General features: G+C 41.7%; 1 protein-coding gene across 1 annotated transcript in view; it reads right to left on the bottom strand.

Annotated features, from left to right (window-relative positions):
- Nucleotides 1-15,174, bottom strand: part of TSNAX (translin associated factor X) — a 31,793-nt gene extending 16,619 nt beyond the window's left edge. The window contains exons 1-4 of the mRNA XM_051783473.1: nt 15,026-15,174; nt 12,778-12,885; nt 8,613-8,727; nt 6,839-6,969 (exon numbers count right to left, since the gene is read on the bottom strand). Coding sequence (XP_051639433.1) covers nt 6,839-6,969; nt 8,613-8,727; nt 12,778-12,885; nt 15,026-15,041 — 370 coding nt within the window. The 5' untranslated portion in view covers nt 15,042-15,174. The remainder of the gene's footprint in view (nt 1-6,838; nt 6,970-8,612; nt 8,728-12,777; nt 12,886-15,025) is intronic.
- Nucleotides 15,175-19,743: the final 4,569 nt, after the last annotated feature.

Genomic DNA, 19,743 nt, shown 5'->3' with positions numbered 1-19,743 from the left:
TTATTTCAGAAATACATGTATGTCTACAAATAGAAAGGTAGTTAGCACAGCTTGAATATGAGATGTTCTTTCCATATTTCGAGTTAAAAAAATTAAGAAAAAACCCAGTAACACAGAAATCATCATGTGGATAGTTGCTTTAGTTTATGATCTAATTCAAATCCTTCATACAATACCCCAAAAAACCTTATTACTTAAAATCATCGGTAATCCAAATCTGGGCTGCTTGGACCCCACTCATCTCCACAGCATTTCTTACAGCATCATGGCTGGTGGTCCTATATACTGCAGTTAAAAACTGGCATTCTAGTGCAAGTAAAGTATTTCCTTTTCATCCACACAGCCTTAACTGGTTTTGTCTGATCCAGCAATGCAGTTTGTTGCAATATGCTTACCTGCTTAAAGTGACTCTAAATGGTATAAGGCAGAAGACAGAAAAAAGCTCCATTATACCATTCTCTCAGAACACAAATAGTGCCTGCACAAGATAAATTATGTGTTAGACTGCGTCAGAGCTGAACTTTTACACAGAATTTCCTGCAGCAGCAGCAGCAGTCACAGAGCAATAGTTTTGACAAGGTGCTGACACTTTACAGCCTCCTCATCTAATCCTATTGAGAGCAAGTGCAGACATGATAAACAGCTAATGAGCTTCTCTGTGCACAGCACTCCCCTCACCACTGCTGCTAGCACAGGCGCACAGCAAATAAAGGTCAGCCAACAATGCTCCAGTTGCATCTACTATCACCACTTGATGCCACACTACTTAAGAAGCCCCAGAAGAATTATGGGCTCCTCATTTAAAATTTTAAGAGACAAAAAACTGAGTAAATCTTCAAATAGCTAGAGATTTCACTTAACAAAATCATGTTAAAAAGGTACTCCGTTTAATCCCACACAATGCCAACCTAACAAGCAGCCAAGCAGTCCTTAATTTTCCCTCTGCATTACACAAGTTTTGCATTTATGTAGAGTAAATTCAGAACATGCTTAGAATAATTCCATAAATCCTAACATAGAAACATAAACTGTTTAGACTGGAAAAGACTTTTAGAATCATCAAGTCCAATCACTAACCCAGCACTGCCAAGTCTACCACTAAACCATATGCCTAAGCACCATATCTACATGTCTTTTAAATACCTCCAGGGTTGATGACACCACCACTTCCCTCGGCAGCCTGTTCCAATGTTTGACAATCCTTTCCGTGTTGAAATTTTTTCTAATAGCCAATCTAAACCTCCCTGGTGTGACTTGAGGCTGTTTCCTCTTGTCCTATTGCTCCTTACTTTGGAGAAGAGACTGCCTCCCACCTGGCTACAATGTCCTTTCAGATAGTTGTAGAGAGCAATGAGGTCCCTCCTGAGCCCCCTTTTCTCCAGGTTAAACACCCCCAGCTCCCTCAGCTGCTCCTCACAGGGCTTCTGCTCCAAACCCTTCGCCAGCTCTGTTTACCTTCTCTGGACACTTTCCAGCACCTCAAGGTCTTTCTTGTAGTGAGGGGCCCAGAACTGAACATAGGATTCAAGGTGCAGCCTCACAGGTGCTGAGTACATAAGCACAATCACTGCCCTGGTCCGGCTGGCCACACTATTGCTGATACAAGCCAGGATGCCATTGACCTTCCTGGCCACCTGGGCACACTGATGGATCATGTTCAGGCACTGTCGACCAGCAGCCCCAGGCCCTTTTCCTCCAGGCAGCTTTCCAGCCACTCTTCCCCCAGCCTGTAACACTGCGTGGGGTTGTTGTGACCCAAGTGCAGGACCCTACACATGTTGCAGACCATTTCTTTCTTGTCTTTAGGTCTCATACAGATCTGCCCGGTATACAATTGATATTTCCCTTAGCAGCTGAGAGTTAAATATGTATATCTAAATGCTTAAACACATATATATATACAAATAAAAAATCCTGAAAAATTTCTTCCTCCCTTTCATAGATTCATACAATCTTTTGCAGTTGTTTTCTTGCATAGTGTCTCTCAACAATTTTAAAGAAACAGTACACATTTCCTCACAGGATATATAAGGTATACACTGCAAAGTAGGGCAAAGGAGCAGGAATTCTATATTACAAATAGTAAAGCTTTAAAAATATCAACAAAGCAGAACACTAACATAACAAATGAAGAGCTCTGCATTAAAAAAAAGCCTTCATTATTTCAGTATCTCTTTGTTTGCTTGTTTAATCATCCCCTGGGACAATCTGTACTGTTAAGAAACGTGTAGAAAACAGTCATCAGTTTTTGTTGTTGTTCAATTAGTGCTATACTCAGTGTTTGAGCTCATGCAAGTGTCCTTTGGGGAAACGTCCTGCGTGCCATTAGCACTATTCTTAATGAGGGAAAGCATGAAACTTCTTTAGTGCTCTGCCAGAATTGTTTTATCTTCAAGTCAAAAGAACAACTGCTTGGAGTAACCCCAAAAAAAGCATTTAACAATGACAAGTGGCAAACAATATTCCCAAGCATTATACTCATAGCACTTTTCTATTTATAGGCTAACAGTTATTATACTGAATAAAATATGTATTAGGCAGCTTTATCACGCAGACAGTCATGATTCCCCTGTTAAGGCTGCAACAGCGGTTTCCATTATAAGCCCCATTTTGAACCCTTTTACTCTTTCTGTGAGAGGTAGGGTGGGGAACAGGAGGATGTTTCATGTTTGGTTTCAAGACAAAGGAGAATATTTTTAGGAAGTTTGAGGTTAATTAGACATGCTGCTTTTGAGATATGCGACACAGGCGTTTCTTTATTCTTTTTTGAAGAAAAAAGCAGTTTAATGGCAACGTTTTTAACTAATTCTCCAGAATTTCTTTAAAATACAAAATCAGAATTGAAAACTAGGTCAAAGGAAGGTCAAGACTTAAAGGTCTAGGAAATACATAAAGACAAAAGATGTAGCACTTTTCTTAGCTACATTTATTTTCAAAAAGGTATGCAAGCTTTTCCCATTAAAAAAAAAAAAGCAAAGCAAAGCAACAATTAAAGAACACTAGACTTAAAACCAAAACTAAAAGCAACATTCTTAACTCTTATCACTGTTTCCCTCCCAGTTACTGTTCTTCTAAACGGTACTGGGCATGGGGAATAAAGTATTCCCTCTCACAGTTGCTCTTCATCTAACTGTCCCCTCACTCTTCATGTTTCTAGATTTTCTATCTCAGCCTCATAATCCTGACATCAAGCACCTTCACACCTCTGACACCTCCTGGATCCTAGCTTCAGCACATTCAAGATCTACAAGCCTTTAATGCCGCATGTTCCTTCTTCTGCCATCCCAAGGACTAACTGGAGAGCAGAAGAATTAATAAGGTAAGAGTAAAGGTCTGGTTAAAAGTTAGCATTTCATACTTGCTATACACTCAGGTTCATTTACACAATGCCTAAAAGCATTCCCTGTTTTCTCAGTGACACATGCCCATATTCTAATGCATGCCCTTACAAAACATGGGCACCAGCAGGCACAAACTTCCCTCACAGAGGAGCATATGTAGAAAAGTTAGAATTTAAGTAGATGACCTATAGAAATAGAATGAAGGCAACTTATTTCAGTTGGATTTTATAAACAGTCTTCTTAATGGGGCACAAATACAAAATTACAGAAACAACAGGGAGATCTCAGGGCCAATCAGTATTATACAACCTATGACAGTCCACAGACTTGCCACTTATGTCACCTTAAAAGAGGAAAAAAGTAGAAGTACAGCCATTTCTGGTTCTAAATTCAGAAATGCAGTGCATTTTCCATCTTTTAGTTCTGTTCAAAGAAACTGCAAAGTTCAGGTATTTGAGAGACTGCACCTTTGATTGCTGGAAAGATGGACAACAGAGTCTACTTCTTCCCCTTACTTATTTAGCACACTAATACCTTTTTGCCTTCCTTCCTTTTTACCTTGAAAGGTCAATAAGATTCACTCTCTTAAATTTTCTTAATACTGTAGTCAGAAAATTCACTCCAACCTCACTCCAAGTTGATGCAAGTGTTAGGGATGTGCTACTGTATATGTAACTGTGTGCGGTTCTGGGTGTCACAATTTAAGAAGTATCTGAATGTCCCTGAAGGCATCCAGAGGAGGGCAACAAAGCTGGTGAAAGAGTTGGAAGGAATGTCCTTTGAGGAGTAGTTAGGGACTTCGGGCTTGTCTAGTTTGGAGAGGACAAAGCTGAGGAGTGATCTCATTGCTCTCTACTGCTTCCCAAGGAGGGGAAATGGAGAGAGTGGTGGTGATCTTCTCTCTCTGGTATCCAGTGATAGGATATGTGGGAATGGCTCTGCTGCATCCATCAGGGGCAATTCTTTACTGAGAGGGTGGTCAAACACAGGAACACCTCCTAGAGAGGTGGTCGATGCCCCAGGCCTGTCAGTGTTTACAAGAAGGATTTGGACAACGCCCTTAAACAACATGCTTTAACTTTCAGTCAGCCATGAAGTGGTCAGGCAGTTGGACTGGATGATCACTGTAGGTCCCTTACATCTGAATTTGCATATTCTATTTAAAAGTTTTGCAGTTGTGGAGGCATTGAGTCACCATACACATGCAGTAGGTCTCTAAGTTCCTCTACTAAAGACTTCTACTACTAACCTCCCCTACAGTAATTCATCCTGCTCTACAATGGACAAACAGATCTTAGACATTTTAAGAGGCCAAGATTTACAACAGAAAAAAATTTTAGAAATTCTGAGTCGTTTCTGATAGCATATTTTCAATTGTTTTCTAAAGAGTTTATTCAGGTTCATTCAGGTATTAACAAGTACCTTCATGCAAGTCAGAAATAGATTATGCAGGAGAATCAGTGTAGTTGACTGTATATGAGTATTTACCAAACACACAAAGAAACCTGAACAAAATCTTTTTTGGATCAATTTCTTTATTTCGAGTTGCTATGCCTAGCTTAAGTTTACATATCTTTCACATAAAAAACGAAATCTAGCTTTCAAGGTTTGAAAAAAATGTATTTTTTAAGAAAAAAATCAATTTTTTTTACTCAGGGGAGAGAATCTGGAAGTAGAAAACTAGCATGAGGTTTGCTCACTTGTTTTATAAGAATACGAGTACACCCAGAAGTTATCATGCAGTAAGTTTCCATATGTCTGCTATGTAGGTCTACTCCATTATGTCTGAGATGAATGCAAGCTAATTCCAGGCAAGCTGCTCCTCAGTAAAACTAGAGGTAGGTAAGCCTCTGAATTTACCCACACAAAGACACATTTAAAAAAAAAAAAAGACAGTTCAGGTGAGGCAGCTGATGCAGGGTAACTGGTTACACTGTAAGAATCTTGCTCCCATGGCATGACTGACAGCTTGCACCACACAGTCTCACAAAGATCTATGAGGTAGTAGACCTCAAACACTGCTGTTCTGTAGACAGTATTGTGTGACTCACACGGGGCTACAAACTTCAGGGGTTATTCAGACAAGGTTTACAAGTCTCAATGAAGCTTTCAGAAACTTTTTTTTCATAAAACTGAATGCAAGAATTCTTGGCTTTTATAAATAGTACTTAAAATGAAAATCAAAACACATTTTCAGCATACTTCAATATACTCATACAGTCAATATACTCATACTTGGACTAGTATTGTTCAGTTTGAGATCATCTGTAGTGTCAGCGTTTTGAATTACCTTTTCTTTTCAATGTGTCATTACAGTACTTAGCTATAAACAGCAGCAAGACACGTACAGATTAGGTAGCTCTTTAAGAAAAAACTACTTGTATTTAATTTGAACAACCTAATGCATCACAGGTAAGAGGACTGTGGAATTAATTAGAGCCATTGAAGACTATCAGAGCAAGCTCCTTCTGGTTCCATATTGCTAAACTGAGCTTTCACTCAAGAGCTGTCTCACCCTTAACAAACTTAAGTTTGTGTAAGACATGAGTACAAGTTAACTGTTTGTCTTGTAAATAATGTACATGTATTTGCTTCTGGTCTATCAAATCAATCTTATGGACATTTTTAAACAATTAAATGATTCAGGGCAAATCTTCAGCTCTCCTCAGTTGAAAAAGTCTTACCTAAACAAGGAAAAATATACACAATTCCAAATACGTTAAATCGGAGATCGATAAACACAAGACTCTTTTATGTCATGACCAAGATGTCAAAGAAGCAGTTACATATTTTACTCATATGTTGCCACAAACAAGGCATACCAATTTTAGGTAAGACTCAAATTGTCAGCAAAGATTCAGCAAAGAAATATGATTTGACAGAAAGAGTCATGAAAGCACTGCAACTTAATTCTCAAGAATGTTGGTAAAGGACTGCTGTTTACAGAGAGGAGCAGAAAAAGATGTGATTGAAACATATAAACTGATTTAATGCTTCTAACAGAGAGGCAGAAGCACATTCTGAGTCTTAAGAAGGAAGAAAATGCTAATCTAAGGATTTTAATTAATGAATTTTATCAACTCAAAATGGATAATTTCACAAGACAGTTGCTCCTACTCTCTTCCCAGAAATTATAACCCTTCAGATGGGGTAACTGAGTGTGCTACACATGCTCCTCTCAGTCAGAGAAGACTAGCCAGTATATTTGTTAGAACTACTCCCAACTGCAGTTTAGATCAGGGTCCAAATTCTTCCACTTGTAGTCTTCTATTGAAATCTTCCTCTAAACTGCACTGAAAAGAAGGCTGAAGGACAACAGCCTCTCTACCAGAGAGGCTCTCTACCAGAGCTAACTTTGCTAGTAACCTGAGTCCTGATTTATAGCCACAGAAATGTAACAAATTCAGACCTGCAGCATGAGGAGGAAGTACTGCTACATAAAGAGAAACTGAGCACACTTCAAACTAGCACACTTTCCCTATTTTAAAATAATTTACCTGGAGATATAGCTCTGTGGAACTGATACATGTCTTCTCCAATCAGTTCTTGTGCAACCTGCTTGATCTTCTGTCGGACAGCATCTAGCTTGACTTCAGACTCCTTTAGTATTTCTTCCCCATTGGGAGCACTGCAACCATAAAACAGGAAGAGCTGTTTTCAGAGCATGAGCAAACAGTTAAAAAACATTACACATTTTCTTTTACTAATCAATATATTTTTAATGGCTTCAAGAAAAAGCAAAGCTGGCACTGGAATGAGAAACAGCTTAACTTCCATTGATACCTATTTGGATTCTGTAGATTGTTACTAGGAAAATAATCAAACAGCCAAACAGAGTTCTGGTAGGATTATGTTTATTCCAGGCTGGAATAGTAATTATTGCTTAAGTAAGAAAAAGGAGACACATATGCAAAGGCTTCAAAAAATATTCCAGAAAACTAGCAGTATTTACAGAAGTCCTTCAACCTCTTTAAAAAAAAAAAAAAAAATCAATATTTTGCAATACTTGACAGTATTGCAAAATATAATACATGATGTACTTCTACACGTGATTTCTTTCAGGAAGTAGTTATGGACTATGCTGTTCAGGAACAGTTTAAATATCTGATTCAAAAGCACAATATAAAATAAGCTTTAAATGCCAAGTATATTTAATTTCCTTTAAACTTCCCCTACCACAAATAATCTATATGGTATATTAGTTTACAGTCTATTTAAGGAACTACTGATAGACTGGTCTCAAGAAAACATTTAAAAGCACATAGTGAAGTTTAACGAGATTAAAGCCACAATAATTGCAAAGGAGAAGGAAATACAAAACACAGCATGGAAAGCTTCCACTCTCACAAAACAGGAATGTCTTCCAAAACAGGAATCTAAAATCTGGAGTAATTAGGAGTTTTTTGTTGTTGTTCTTTCCTCCACGAGTTCCCAGCTACCTAGCCCCAGTAGTGGGAGTAGCTATTTACAGTCAAGGCTGTAGTGGTTACTGGAATTATCACAATACCTCTTTGCAGAAGAAAACCAAGTTAAAAAGAGGGCAACTTCATAATCTGTTCGGAACTGTTACTACTATGGTAACTATAAATTGTTAGTACTTCAGCATAAATGCATTGATAGGTAACAAAAAACAAATTAAATTACAAAAAAAGGAACAGGGAGAACTATTGCAACTATAACATGCAAGACCAATGTCTGTCATATATGGTAAACGTTTTATACAACGGGCTATGCAAAGCTTCACATTTTCCTGTTGTTCTGGTTTGTTTGTGGCTTTCAAAGATTGCTTGAAGGCTCATGAGAACACAAAACATAGAACACATGAGAACACAAACTTCATAGAACAACCTATCCAGTTGTAGTATTTACATAAATGGACCCAGGTCACCTCCTCTTTGCATTGATGACCTTGGGTGGGGCTGCAAGAACCAAAACGGTGACTTAATAGCCCAGGCAACTAACCTGAAGGAAGGGTGCATACTTTTCTCTCACAGCCTGCTAAAAGCTGCAAGGCTCTCATCTGCTGTGCATTCTGCTGCTCTGATCTAGTTTAATACACCAATAAAACCAACCAAGAAACTTGAATCAGCATCTTGTAATTCTCTAACTGGAGCGTGCATTAACTAGCTCCAATCCACTCTAAAGGATCTTTATGGGAAATTAATTAAATTTCTCTCAACAGAACATTGCAGCTGCTAATCACAAACACAGACAACACTGCACGGCAGCTTCTAGGTTTCTATGAACATTTTCACGCTCAGTGTGACTCACCTGGTAAACCTGTGGAGCAGAAATATCGTTCTCTTGCTTTCGATAGTTATATCACGACTGAGCTTCACGAGCCGTTCATATTTATCATGCCTGGTGTCAAGCTCCAGCTGGAATGCTGCGGAGTCAATCGTTACAGCAACAAGCACAGTTAGCACATGAACACAGCGTGGGGAGAGCAAAGTGCCTGGGCTGCAGTCACTGCTTACAAGCCCCCACCCCACCAGCCTTGTCCCCAGGTGCCTTACCCCAAGGTGGGCAGCGTGGCTGCCCCTGCGCGGGGCATGGCTGCACAGGGCACCACTGCCTACCACCTGCCAGAGCTGCAAAATTCATCATTAATAATACCTCTGTTTAATAAGTCAGGTTTAAATAGACATCAATCCTGATGATGCTTTACGGCAGCCCAAACAATTTTAAGGAAAAATACTTGCTTTTGCTAGTAAAATCTATTTCACAGTACTGCTGTTCAGGAAACAGACTTAAGATTTCACCCAAATCAAGCAAAATAAATCTAAAAATAAAACCCTACAATAATTTGTAAATAAGATACACTAGTTCTCTAAAACAAAACAAATAAAAGGTATCTGACTAAGGCACATATACTGTTCAAAAGGCACCATTTAGTTATAAGAAAGGTTGCATTTCACATCCCAGCTAGACTTGGCCAAAAGTCAAGTATTTTAATATCCCTAAGGATTAGAAGTAGTAAAGCAAAGTGAGATCAATTATTGAAAATAAGATTTCTGACTTGCTGATGTTAATTCTCTCCAACTACAGTGAATACAGAGAAGAGAGGAGGTGTATATAGTTATCACAGTCAAACATCATGAATGTTTCACAGATTCCATTAACACTTCATAGACCATTATTCCACTAAATAAATCATTAATAGATACTTAGGAGAAATCTAACACATTTCCTAATGAAATGTTAACATCTTTGTGTGAGAAAATGAAGAAAATAAACCAAGAGGTTACGTTTTTAAAGGGTCTGACAAGGGAATATCCTTTAAAAAAGTATAGCAGTTCACTGGCAAGCAACGTTTACATGAATTTATAGAAGTAACTGTATTTGGTAAAAGCTTGGTTCCTCTTATTTTGTTCTGTTCTTCCTAACCTTATTCTGAAACTCTAAGACAAATCACAAATGCTCTAAGATAGATCACAAATGATCTTTTAATTCTTACACATGTCTGTTTGGTGTGTCTCTTCCAAATTCTGAGAGTCAATTCCACCCCTGAATTATCATAAAGAAGAAATTTTTCCTCAGATCATAGTGGCAGGAACTTGAAGAAGGGTGACTGGAACTTCCCTTCATAGGATAACATATATGACATTTACTATGACCATTTACAAATGTCATCTACCAGGAAATTCACTTTTCTGAAGATCTATAATATTAGCAATGCTCCCAATCTTTTCTGGACAGTTGTGGCTTTCAGACTTTTATGTTGGATTTTAAACCTGTTAGGGACTACTAGGAAGTGCTTTCTGACCTGAAGTAAAATAGACACATACAGTAATCTTTAGCCTAACAGGATGCAAGAAAATCTACTGTACTGTGATACTGCCTAAAATTGTGAAGGATTAGAACTCAGCAGGGTTCTCCAGCCTAACACATCAAGACCACACAGCCATTTCCTCCATATTTCCACTATAATGTCTAATCTAACACTGAAAGCAAAGACTCCAACTCTATTGATACTTTGATATTAAGGACACTTAATAAATCTTAACCTTAAAAGCCAAGGTACTATCCACTCTCTGTATCACTGAGCTGTCATATTTAAAATGTATTAACAAAAAAATGGTGTAACTCCTTGGTTTTTGATTAACTAAACCATCCTGTGATTCTGTAATTACTACAGAAGACAATTTCTCATTACTTTTTTAGAAATCTTTGATGCCAGTAGATCAATTCAAGTACAACTTCTTTACAGAGAGTAAGAAGAGCAAAACACGTATAACCGTTTAAGGCCACACATTAATGGGGCAACCCTGGTTGTGTGTATGCACCGGGGAATGAGAGGCTGGAGAGCAGCGCCAGGAAAGGGACCTGGGAGTCCTGGTCAATGACAAGTTGAATATGAGTCAGCAGCGCCCTGGCAGCCAGGAGGGCCAACCGTGTCCTGGGGAAATCAGGCAAAGCATCGCCAGCCGGTCGAGGCAGGGGATTGTCCCGTTCTGCTCTTCACTGGTGTGGCCTCACCTTGAATAGTGTGCAGTTTTGGGCACTGCAATATAACTAAGATATTAAGCTCTTAGAGAGTGTCCAAAGGAGGGTGAAGGGCCTTGAGGGGAAGGCGTATGAGGAGTGGCTGAGGTCACTTGTTCTGTTCAGCCTGGAGAAGAGGAGACTAAGGGGAGACCTTGTTGCAGTCTACAGCTTCCTTACAAGGGGAAGCAGAGGGTCAGGTACTGATCTCTTCACTCAAGACCAGTGATAGGACCCAAGGGAACAGCATGAAGCTGAGCCAGGAGAGGTTTAGGTTAGATATTAGGAAAAGGTTTTTCACCCAGAAAGTGGTTGAGCACTGGAATAGGTTCTCCAGAGAAGCAGTAACAGCACCAAGCCTGACAGAGTTCAAGACGCGTTTGGACAACAGGGTGTCCTGCACAGGGCCAGGAGCGGGACTCGATGATCCTGATGGGTCCTTTCCAATTCAGTATATTCTGTGGTTGTATGATTCTATGATTAAGTTGTTTAGATTCAAACAACATACACAGAAATAGTGCACAACTCTGGTTCACCTTATGCAGTTTCCTTAATTGTAAACCATCTGGAGCACACCTTTTCCTAATGCTTGTGCCTGACATAGAGACAAAGACCACCAGTGTTTCTGTCTGGGACTTATAAACACTAGTGCAGTACAAAGAGTGGATCTCAAAAAAGGTGAATAAACTGTGTCCTTTAAATCCTTTCTGAAATTATCCAAATACTGCTGCCTAGATCTCATGGAAAAGGAAGGAAACAAGTGTAGGTACGATATTCAACATGAATGACAGAGCAGCGTGGTTGCAGGGAACTTTAAACACCATCTAGTTCCAACCCCCACCACCATGGGCAGGGAGTCTTTCCATTTGACCAGGTTGCTCAAAGCCCCATCCAACCTGGCCTTGAACACTTCCATGGATGGGACATCCACAGCTTCTCTGAGCAAAGTTCAGGGGTCACAGTTAATCATCTGCCAAGATGATTTACACAGAAAAATCTAAATACCTGTATTTAAAAAAGCAAGGAAATTATTTGACATGGAAGTGACCAGCTGTTACAGATGTTATAGCTGTTACAGCTTATATTTCTTCACCCTCCATAGCTTCATAAAAAATAGGTGGAATGGGGAAAATTTTACACCAAGAATTAATTTGTTGCCCATACTAAATCTCCTTCTTTCTTCTGCCAAAGTTTCTCATTTCTGAAGCTCAACTTTGCCTCCTCAGGGCTAGTCTTACGAGAAATTTAAATTCAATAGAGTTTAAATCTGGTTTTGTGAAAAATCCTATAAAAACAATTTTGCTAAAGGGAAGTTTACACTTCCTTATTTAAAGAAACTCAAATATAAGTTAATTTTTAAACAGTACTCAACTGAAGTAAGTGTCTACATACAGGTCTATATTAGTTAGTTAAACTCTTATTTTTAAATAGTGCAGGTATAAACAGGTACCGAGTCAAAAAACAATGCATCCATATTTACATAAAAGTAGCTTAGTCATCTATGCAGCAGAGCCAAGGTCAGCAGCCTCCTCAGCTTCCCAAAGGTCGCCACCTCCTCCTCTTGCCCCCAGTGGCTCAGATTTTGCTTTACACCTCTGCAGATCCTACAGTTTTCTGTCATCAAAGGGCCCGCTCACCTTTTGCCTGGCTGACCACTTGTGCAGTTTGCTCAGCATCAGGTTCAGCAAAAGTGGGGTGGGGAGGGGGAACAGCAGGTGGGATGGAAACAGGAGCAAGACATGAGTCAGGGGGAGCTATGCAAAGTCCCACTCTCAGGACTTCACTGCACAAAAAACAGAACACTAAGCTCTAAAGGTAAGGATCATGAGTCCAACTAGTTCCAAGCTTCTCCTTCAGAGAGCGATGGTTTATTCCATCACTAAATACTGGTGATTTCCTAGCAATTTCTACACCATGTTTTTATAATCTGCTTTTTCAAATGCTTACTTACATTTAAAAGACGTCATCAAAGCTGAAGATGGATTAGCATTCTCTTTCTCCTCTCTTCTTTGACCATGTGGAAAATTGTCATGCTTGCGTTTTCTGAACCCACCCGATCCTATTAATAGAAGATACACACAAAAAAATATATTTAAAAATAGTTTTGCCAGAGTACAATCAGAGCATTCCTGTCTTCAGAGCATTCCGGACTGCAGTCATATTTTACAGGATAGAATAAGGTAACTGGATGACTGTTATTGACTGATGCCAGCTTCACATTATCATGTTATTTTTTCTACCACATTTCTAGTGAAAATTAGAAAAAAAATTCCAACCAATTTCAATGGAGAAGTGTGGCAGGATCCTAAGTCCTTTTTTTTTTTTTTTGGAAAGGTCTTGACAACCTTTTATGTTTTCTTTCTGTAAGGGAATGGTTGCATGGAAATCCTTCCGTGAACAAGGGTCTATAGGATTAGACTTTTTTTTTTCCCTTCCTTTTTTTTCTTCAGCTTGAAAGGAGTCAATATACTGCAAGTTTTTATTACTGTAATTATTTATGTCATGCATCTTCAGTAACCAGAAAAAGAAGCAAGGTATAATTTAAATAGACTACCACTACTTAGGTATGCAGGTTTAGCTCCTGCACTGTAGCTTCTTTGGTCCTTACACTCTGCCCATTAACCAATTTCTTCTCTATTCACCCTGATGTAGCCCTTCAGCTAGCTTTGTGTGCCTCTTCCCTAGACTCCCTTTTCAGACCCAGATCCAGAACTCATCTCTTTTGGACTGTATTTTACTTCTGATTTACATCTTGTACTGTTTCTTCCTTTTGTCCTTCCTTCACCTTGGATTGACTCATTGTGTCGCCCACACATCAACCTTTCCTCCCTCTCGCTCCCTCCTTTTGGTGACAGCTGGACACTTTGTCTTCCTAACATCTATCAAACTGGCATACAAGCATACCTTTTTGAACATGTAGAGTTCTCTCAACTGCCTTAAAAGAAGAACAAAAGGAAGCTACTTAAAAGTTACAGAAGAACACTGGATTTTAAAATGTTTCCGCTTAATTGTTTATTATCCCAAACCAAAACCAGAAGTGGGCGTAGCTACTTTCTAAAAGAGGAAACTGAACATCATTTTCTCCTTCTTCTCTGTTAGGACATGAGTTCAGGGTTTTGTTTTTCCTGTAGCAGTTAAAACATTACAAATACATCTCCCAAAATAGTGCAGAGAGTTAAACTCTCTGCAGTATACCAAAAGTTGGGAACATCATCATGACCTACAGGAAAAAAACAGGCCCTCCTGAAGTGAGAAAAGAAGAAGAAAGAGAAGTCGAGAGAAGGGGTTCCCCTGAATAATCAACAACCTCAATATCAAAAAACCATGGGCTACAACAACAGTAACTTAACCTTGATTTTTAAAAAAATTAAAATGAAAATAAAAGAGCCAGCTTTCTTGTTGTTGACTCTACTGCCTGCTGAAGGGGGGGTCTGTGGGACTCTCGGTGTTGCCAAGCAATAAGACAAGAGGCAACAGACAGAAACTGATGCATGGGAAGTTCCACCTGGACATGAGGAAGAACTTCTTTACTGTGAAGTGACCATGTACTGGAACAGACTGCCCAGAGAGGATGTGGAAGCTCCCTCACTGGAGATATTCCAGAACTCTCTGGACACAATCCTGTGCCATGTGCTTTGGGATGACCCTGCTTGAGCACGGAGGTTGGACCAGATGACCCACTGTGGTCCCTTCCAACCTGACCCGTTCTGTGATTCATTGTGTGACTGCTGGGGCTAAACCAACATACAGGTTGCAAAGTGAGCTGCAAAACATATATATATATATGTATATGTGTGTGTATATAGATAGATAGAAAGATATATACGCATAGATATATATACACTATACTGAAACGCAGTTACGTTAAGTGCTTTACAGGCCTAACACACTCAGCTTCCCGCTGAAGCAACTGCTTTTTCACCCCCAAGGATTCAATCCCTAAAACCCCGTTCTCTGGCACAGCCTCAGTGGGAAAGCAGGACACCCACGAAGGAATGGTCGGGGACACCCGTGAAGGAGCGGCCTCCCTCAGTGTCAGTTCAGCGACACGGCCGAAGGGCAGCGCTGAGCACGGCGGAGGCTCCGCACCCCCGTCCCCTCCGAGCCGCGGGGCCTCCCCCCACTTCCGCTGGCTCCAGCTCCTCGCGCCTCGTTCTCCTGCGGGAGGGAGGGGAGGGAAGGGAGGGCAGAGACATCACCTTCCTTGCCGCTCATCCCGGTGCCGCCGCGTCCCCCCGGCAACTCGCTGCCGCCTCGCGCGCCCCCAGGGCCCCGCCGCCCCCGCCCTGCCTGCGCCACGGCGGGGCACTGCGCGGGTGCCTGACGGCAAGACGCCACAGAGCCGCAGGCCGCTGGCCCGCCGACCGCGGCGCGGGAGGCGCGGTGAGGGAGCAGTGGCGGGGCGGAGGGTGATTCGGGCGTTGCTGACCGCGAAATCGGGGTAGCACGGAAGGCGGGCCGTGCTTCCGAGCAGGCGACTCCGGGGCAGCTAGCGCGCGACCACGCCGTGGGGCCTCGGCGCCCGCGGCACGACGGGACATGTAGTGCTGGGCGGGGCGGCGGCGCTGTGACAGCGGGGCAGGGCAGGCACGGGTCCCCTTCACGGCTCTGCGCTGCCTCTGGCGTGTCCCGCCACCGGGGAGTCGGCATTCCTCGCCTTGGATCCGCCAAACCCAACGACATTGCTCGGCCCGGACCCGTACAAAGCGGTTGTCCCGTCGCCCTCCCCTCACCCCCCGCCTGTCTCCTTAGTGCCCCTTTCTGTCCTGGCATATCAGGATCAACCACGGTGCTTTCACAGAATCAGTTAGGTTGGAAAAGACCTCAGGGATCATCGACTCCAACCTATCACTGAACACCACTATGCCAACTACAGACCATGGCACTCACTGCCACATCCAATCTTTCCTTAAACACTTTCCGGGACGGTGACTCCACCACCTCCCTGGGCAGCCCATTCCAATATCTAATCACACTTTCTGTGAAGATATTCCTCCTGATGTCCTACTTAAACCTCCCCTGGCACAGCTTAAGACTGTGTCCTCTCCATACTGCCTGTCCTCTCCTTTCTCCTTACTGCCCCTTTCTTTCCTGGCATGTCGGGGCCATGGTGCTTTCCTTCCACGCAAGGTGAATCAGGAGCACATCCACAGCACCACACCAAGTGCCAGGATACTCCCGTTAGCGCCCAGCCACGTGGTGTGCCAGGTGAAGAAGGCCAGGGAGGATGTGAACTGACATTGAGACGGGACCTGGAAACTGGAGATACTGACTGTGTACTGAAAAGATCTGATAGTGAAGCCAACTGATACCTGGAAAAGATATTTGAGAAGCAGCAAATGTAGCTTCTGCCACAGGGCAGTCAAATTCCTGAACCCAGGTTATTTGCATCCTATGTTTAGTCAGGCCTGGTAAAAATTATGGTTCCTCTGCCAGGGATTTCGTGTGAGTGTTTGCAGGAGACATGACAGGATTGAGCATAAGGGAGATGGATGCATGCTGTAAGAATCTCCCCACACTTGATGACACTTCAGTTCTTATGATGATGAGCTACAAAAAGTCTGCTTGCCCCACTGGATTCATGCTTTCCTATACATGCATCCTGATACGTTCCTCTTGCGTGTTTAAGATAGGGAGGGGTGTTGCAAATTCCCAAACCTAAAGGTTTGCAAATCATCAGTCATGCTGCTCTGCTGCTAGATTTCATTGCTTGTCACAGCTGTTGCCTGTTTTAGTAGCTGGATTCCCAAGGAAACAAAGTTCATATGAGCACAAAGGCGGAGTGCTCACAGCCTTTGTGTGTGGGTGTGCGTGTGTGCCTGTCCTTCCTCCCCACCCTTAATAATTTTTTAATCTGTTGGTCAATTGGTTGATCTGATTTGACAGAGGGAAAGAGCCTCCAGGAGTGATTATAAACATCCTGAGTAGGGAAAAAATTTTGGGTGGAACTTGCACCTTGCTAGAAACCAGATAAGCCCAGCTGTGAGATGCGAATACTTCAGAGTCCAAGGTTAGCAGAGCCCAGCCTTAGGGAGCTCAGAAAGAGCAGGGACACCAGACCTGGCTCAGGCCTTTGTGTTTAACAAATAAACAAATACAGCTTTTAGCAAACTTGAATACCAGGTGAATCTGTCAACAGATTCAGGAGGACAATAAACCACCTAAGTCAGATAGTAGAGGAGTAAAGCTTTGACAGTGAGCTTTAAACAGTCTCCAGGCAGCCAAGCAGGAGTTGCTAAAACCTGGTATTTCCAAACACTGAGAACACATGACTGTCATGCAGTGTTCAAAATTATTCCGAAGCGTAACATAAAACCTCTCTCCAATTTCCTAATCTGAGAAAACAGATTTCAATCACACTTGAAAAGCAGAGGACAAAGAGGATCCCAGCAGAATTTCCTCAGGCCTGATCTGCATATTGAGTTGTGCAACAGCTTGATTGCTGCTCCAGCAGCTGCACAGGAGTTTTCTGCTTTCTATGTAGCAAAATCAGGACATGAAATGATTTGTGTCAGTGTTATCGCTGCACACATTCAGGCACAGCCTTTTGTTTTAGAAGATGTACAAAACTGCTTTTGGAAACACAGACCTTTTTTTTTTTTTTTTAATTGTGCTATTTCCCTGTTCTTGGCAGCTCTTTGGGTAAAAAGCAGAGTTGTTTTGGTTATGTTGATGTTGCAGGAGAGTGGAAAGAGCACTGGCATTTGAATTTTCCCAGCAGTGGAGAATTTTCAGCCAATTTTAGGGAGTGGAGGTTTGGTCTTCCGCTGATTTCTGTTGGACCAGCGACACTTTGCACGTGCACAATACTCAACAACTTGCTTGACATCCTTGAGATGTTGTAAATAAGAACTGGTTGGGGTTTTTTTCCTGATACAATCCGTTTAAATGTGGCAGTGTTAAACCACTTTGGCAACAGGTTATTTGCAATATTTTTCCCTTTCTTCTAGTTGATAATTAAACCTTTCTCCTTCTTCCAGTTATGTGTTTTTTACCCCTGAAGACAATGACACCTGCACCTTCACAAGTGTGAAGGTGGAATAGCAACATTCTGAGGGAGTAAATGGTAACAGAAAGGAGGTGCAAGGATTTAGAGTAGGGCAACCCCCCCCCCCAACCTAACAACAAACCAACAAGGTTTTCTCAGAGACTTAAGGTCACGCTGAGATGTTGCACATGGGTTGTGAATGACTGTGCTCCAGATCCTAAGACAAGGTTGATAACTCAGCTTTCACATGGAAAAAAAGTGGTTTTTAAGACTCACAGTGGTGAGGAGAGAGCATGAGAAGGTGGACCAGATATGATCTGTGCCTTTCTGTGTGGGCAAACCAATTGAAAACGACCACTGTAGGGGGTTGGAACTTCTTCATTCATTTTATCCCTGAAGTCTGCCCCTTTGAGCAATGACCTACTTTAGTCACATTCCTACACAATGTTCTTTAGTGAGACTTTTGGTCTGCTGCACTACTATCAGCAGAGACCACCTTGAAATGGCACTCAAGGGAGTGGAGAATGAATCTTTCCTTCTCTGGCAAAGCCCAAGTCTAACACTGACTCAGCTGAACTCTGTGAAGGGCAGACAGAGGAGTGGTGGTGGGTCCAACTCAAGGACCACAGTAGTGAAGCTGCTTCAACACCTGTAGCTTCAAGTAATGGAGCTGAACAGAGGTAAGACCCAGGTGATTTGTCAGACACATGAAAACACCATGTCTTGCTGCCCTCAATCGTTCCAATATAACTACGCAAACTGTTTAAGATCCCTGGGTTCCCTGGCAGCATCACAGTGTGCTCTTCGTGCCCCTGTATGGCTTGTATAGCTTTAGAGACAAATGCTATCTTTGTGGTGCCCTCCCACGTTTAAATAACCAGCCTGGGAATGTCTCCTGAAGTTTCTGCTAAAGCAATAGCACTATGGATAGTTAGAGCTGGAATTATCTCTGCTTATCCTTTTGGTTTTCATTTTATCTCATGACATGACGTACTCTTAGAGCAAGGTTGTGAGGTTGCCTTGGAGATGGAGGGCTTAGCCACAGGGCTCTCTATTAGACCGAAACGTTCACATTAGCCCGTGTAACTGAGAGTGCTTTCAACAAACAATTGAGTGGAGTGAAGTGAAGTGACAAAAAGCTTACGAAACGGTCACAGGGGAATTGCATAAACTGGGGTCAGATGTTCAATTTGAGACTGTTACATGAGCAAGGAGTTTTGCAGCTGGTTGACAAAAGGAAGAGGGAGGTCAGCTGGTCTCTAGTTGTTATAACAACAACCTGTTATGTTTCTCAGGCAACAGAGATGCCCATAGTAGTGGCAGGATGGATCTGGAGGATGATTTCCTCTTTCCCTGGAATAATGTTTGAAAGCTGTGAATATTTTTCTGCTGGTTGAATTTGGAATTTCAATCTTGTAAGTGGCAGGATCCAAATGCTTATACACCATGGTGCAACCTTTGAGTGGATCAGCAGGAAGACTTTGGGAATGCACCATGGAATTAGCTGACTTATATAAATAAGCCAGTGGAAAAGAGGACAGAGAACCTACAGGTTTGCTGCAACATCCAGTTCAGAAAAAAATAAAGAGACTAAACTATGCATTGCCTTTATTCCTAATGTTTAGTTTATATCTTCCAAGGGAAAACTGGCAAATGACCGGCTATGAATAATGTACCCATGGGGAATGTTTGTTTTTAAACATGAACAGTTAGTGCCTGGCTTATGTCTGGGTGGGTATGCTGGCTATTTCATAAAGATTTCATTCTACTGAGGCAACCACATGAAAGAATTGCTTTGGAGGAATTCAAGGTGAGAATATCTTTATTTTGCATCGCCCCTAATGCAGTAGAAGTGAAGCGTAGAGATTAACCTTTCTCCTTCATCTCTCTCATACCCCTCTCTGTGTCTGAGCCCCTTGCAAATTCTAA

The sequence above is a fragment of the Manacus candei genome, unplaced genomic scaffold (assembly GCF_025592945.1).
Source record: "Manacus candei isolate 608988 ecotype Guabito, Panama unplaced genomic scaffold, ASM2559294v1 h1tg000017l, whole genome shotgun sequence".
NCBI lineage: Eukaryota > Metazoa > Chordata > Aves > Passeriformes > Pipridae > Manacus > Manacus candei.
The sequence above is the reverse complement of the archived record's forward strand: the minus strand, read 5'-3'. Positions and strand labels throughout refer to the sequence as shown.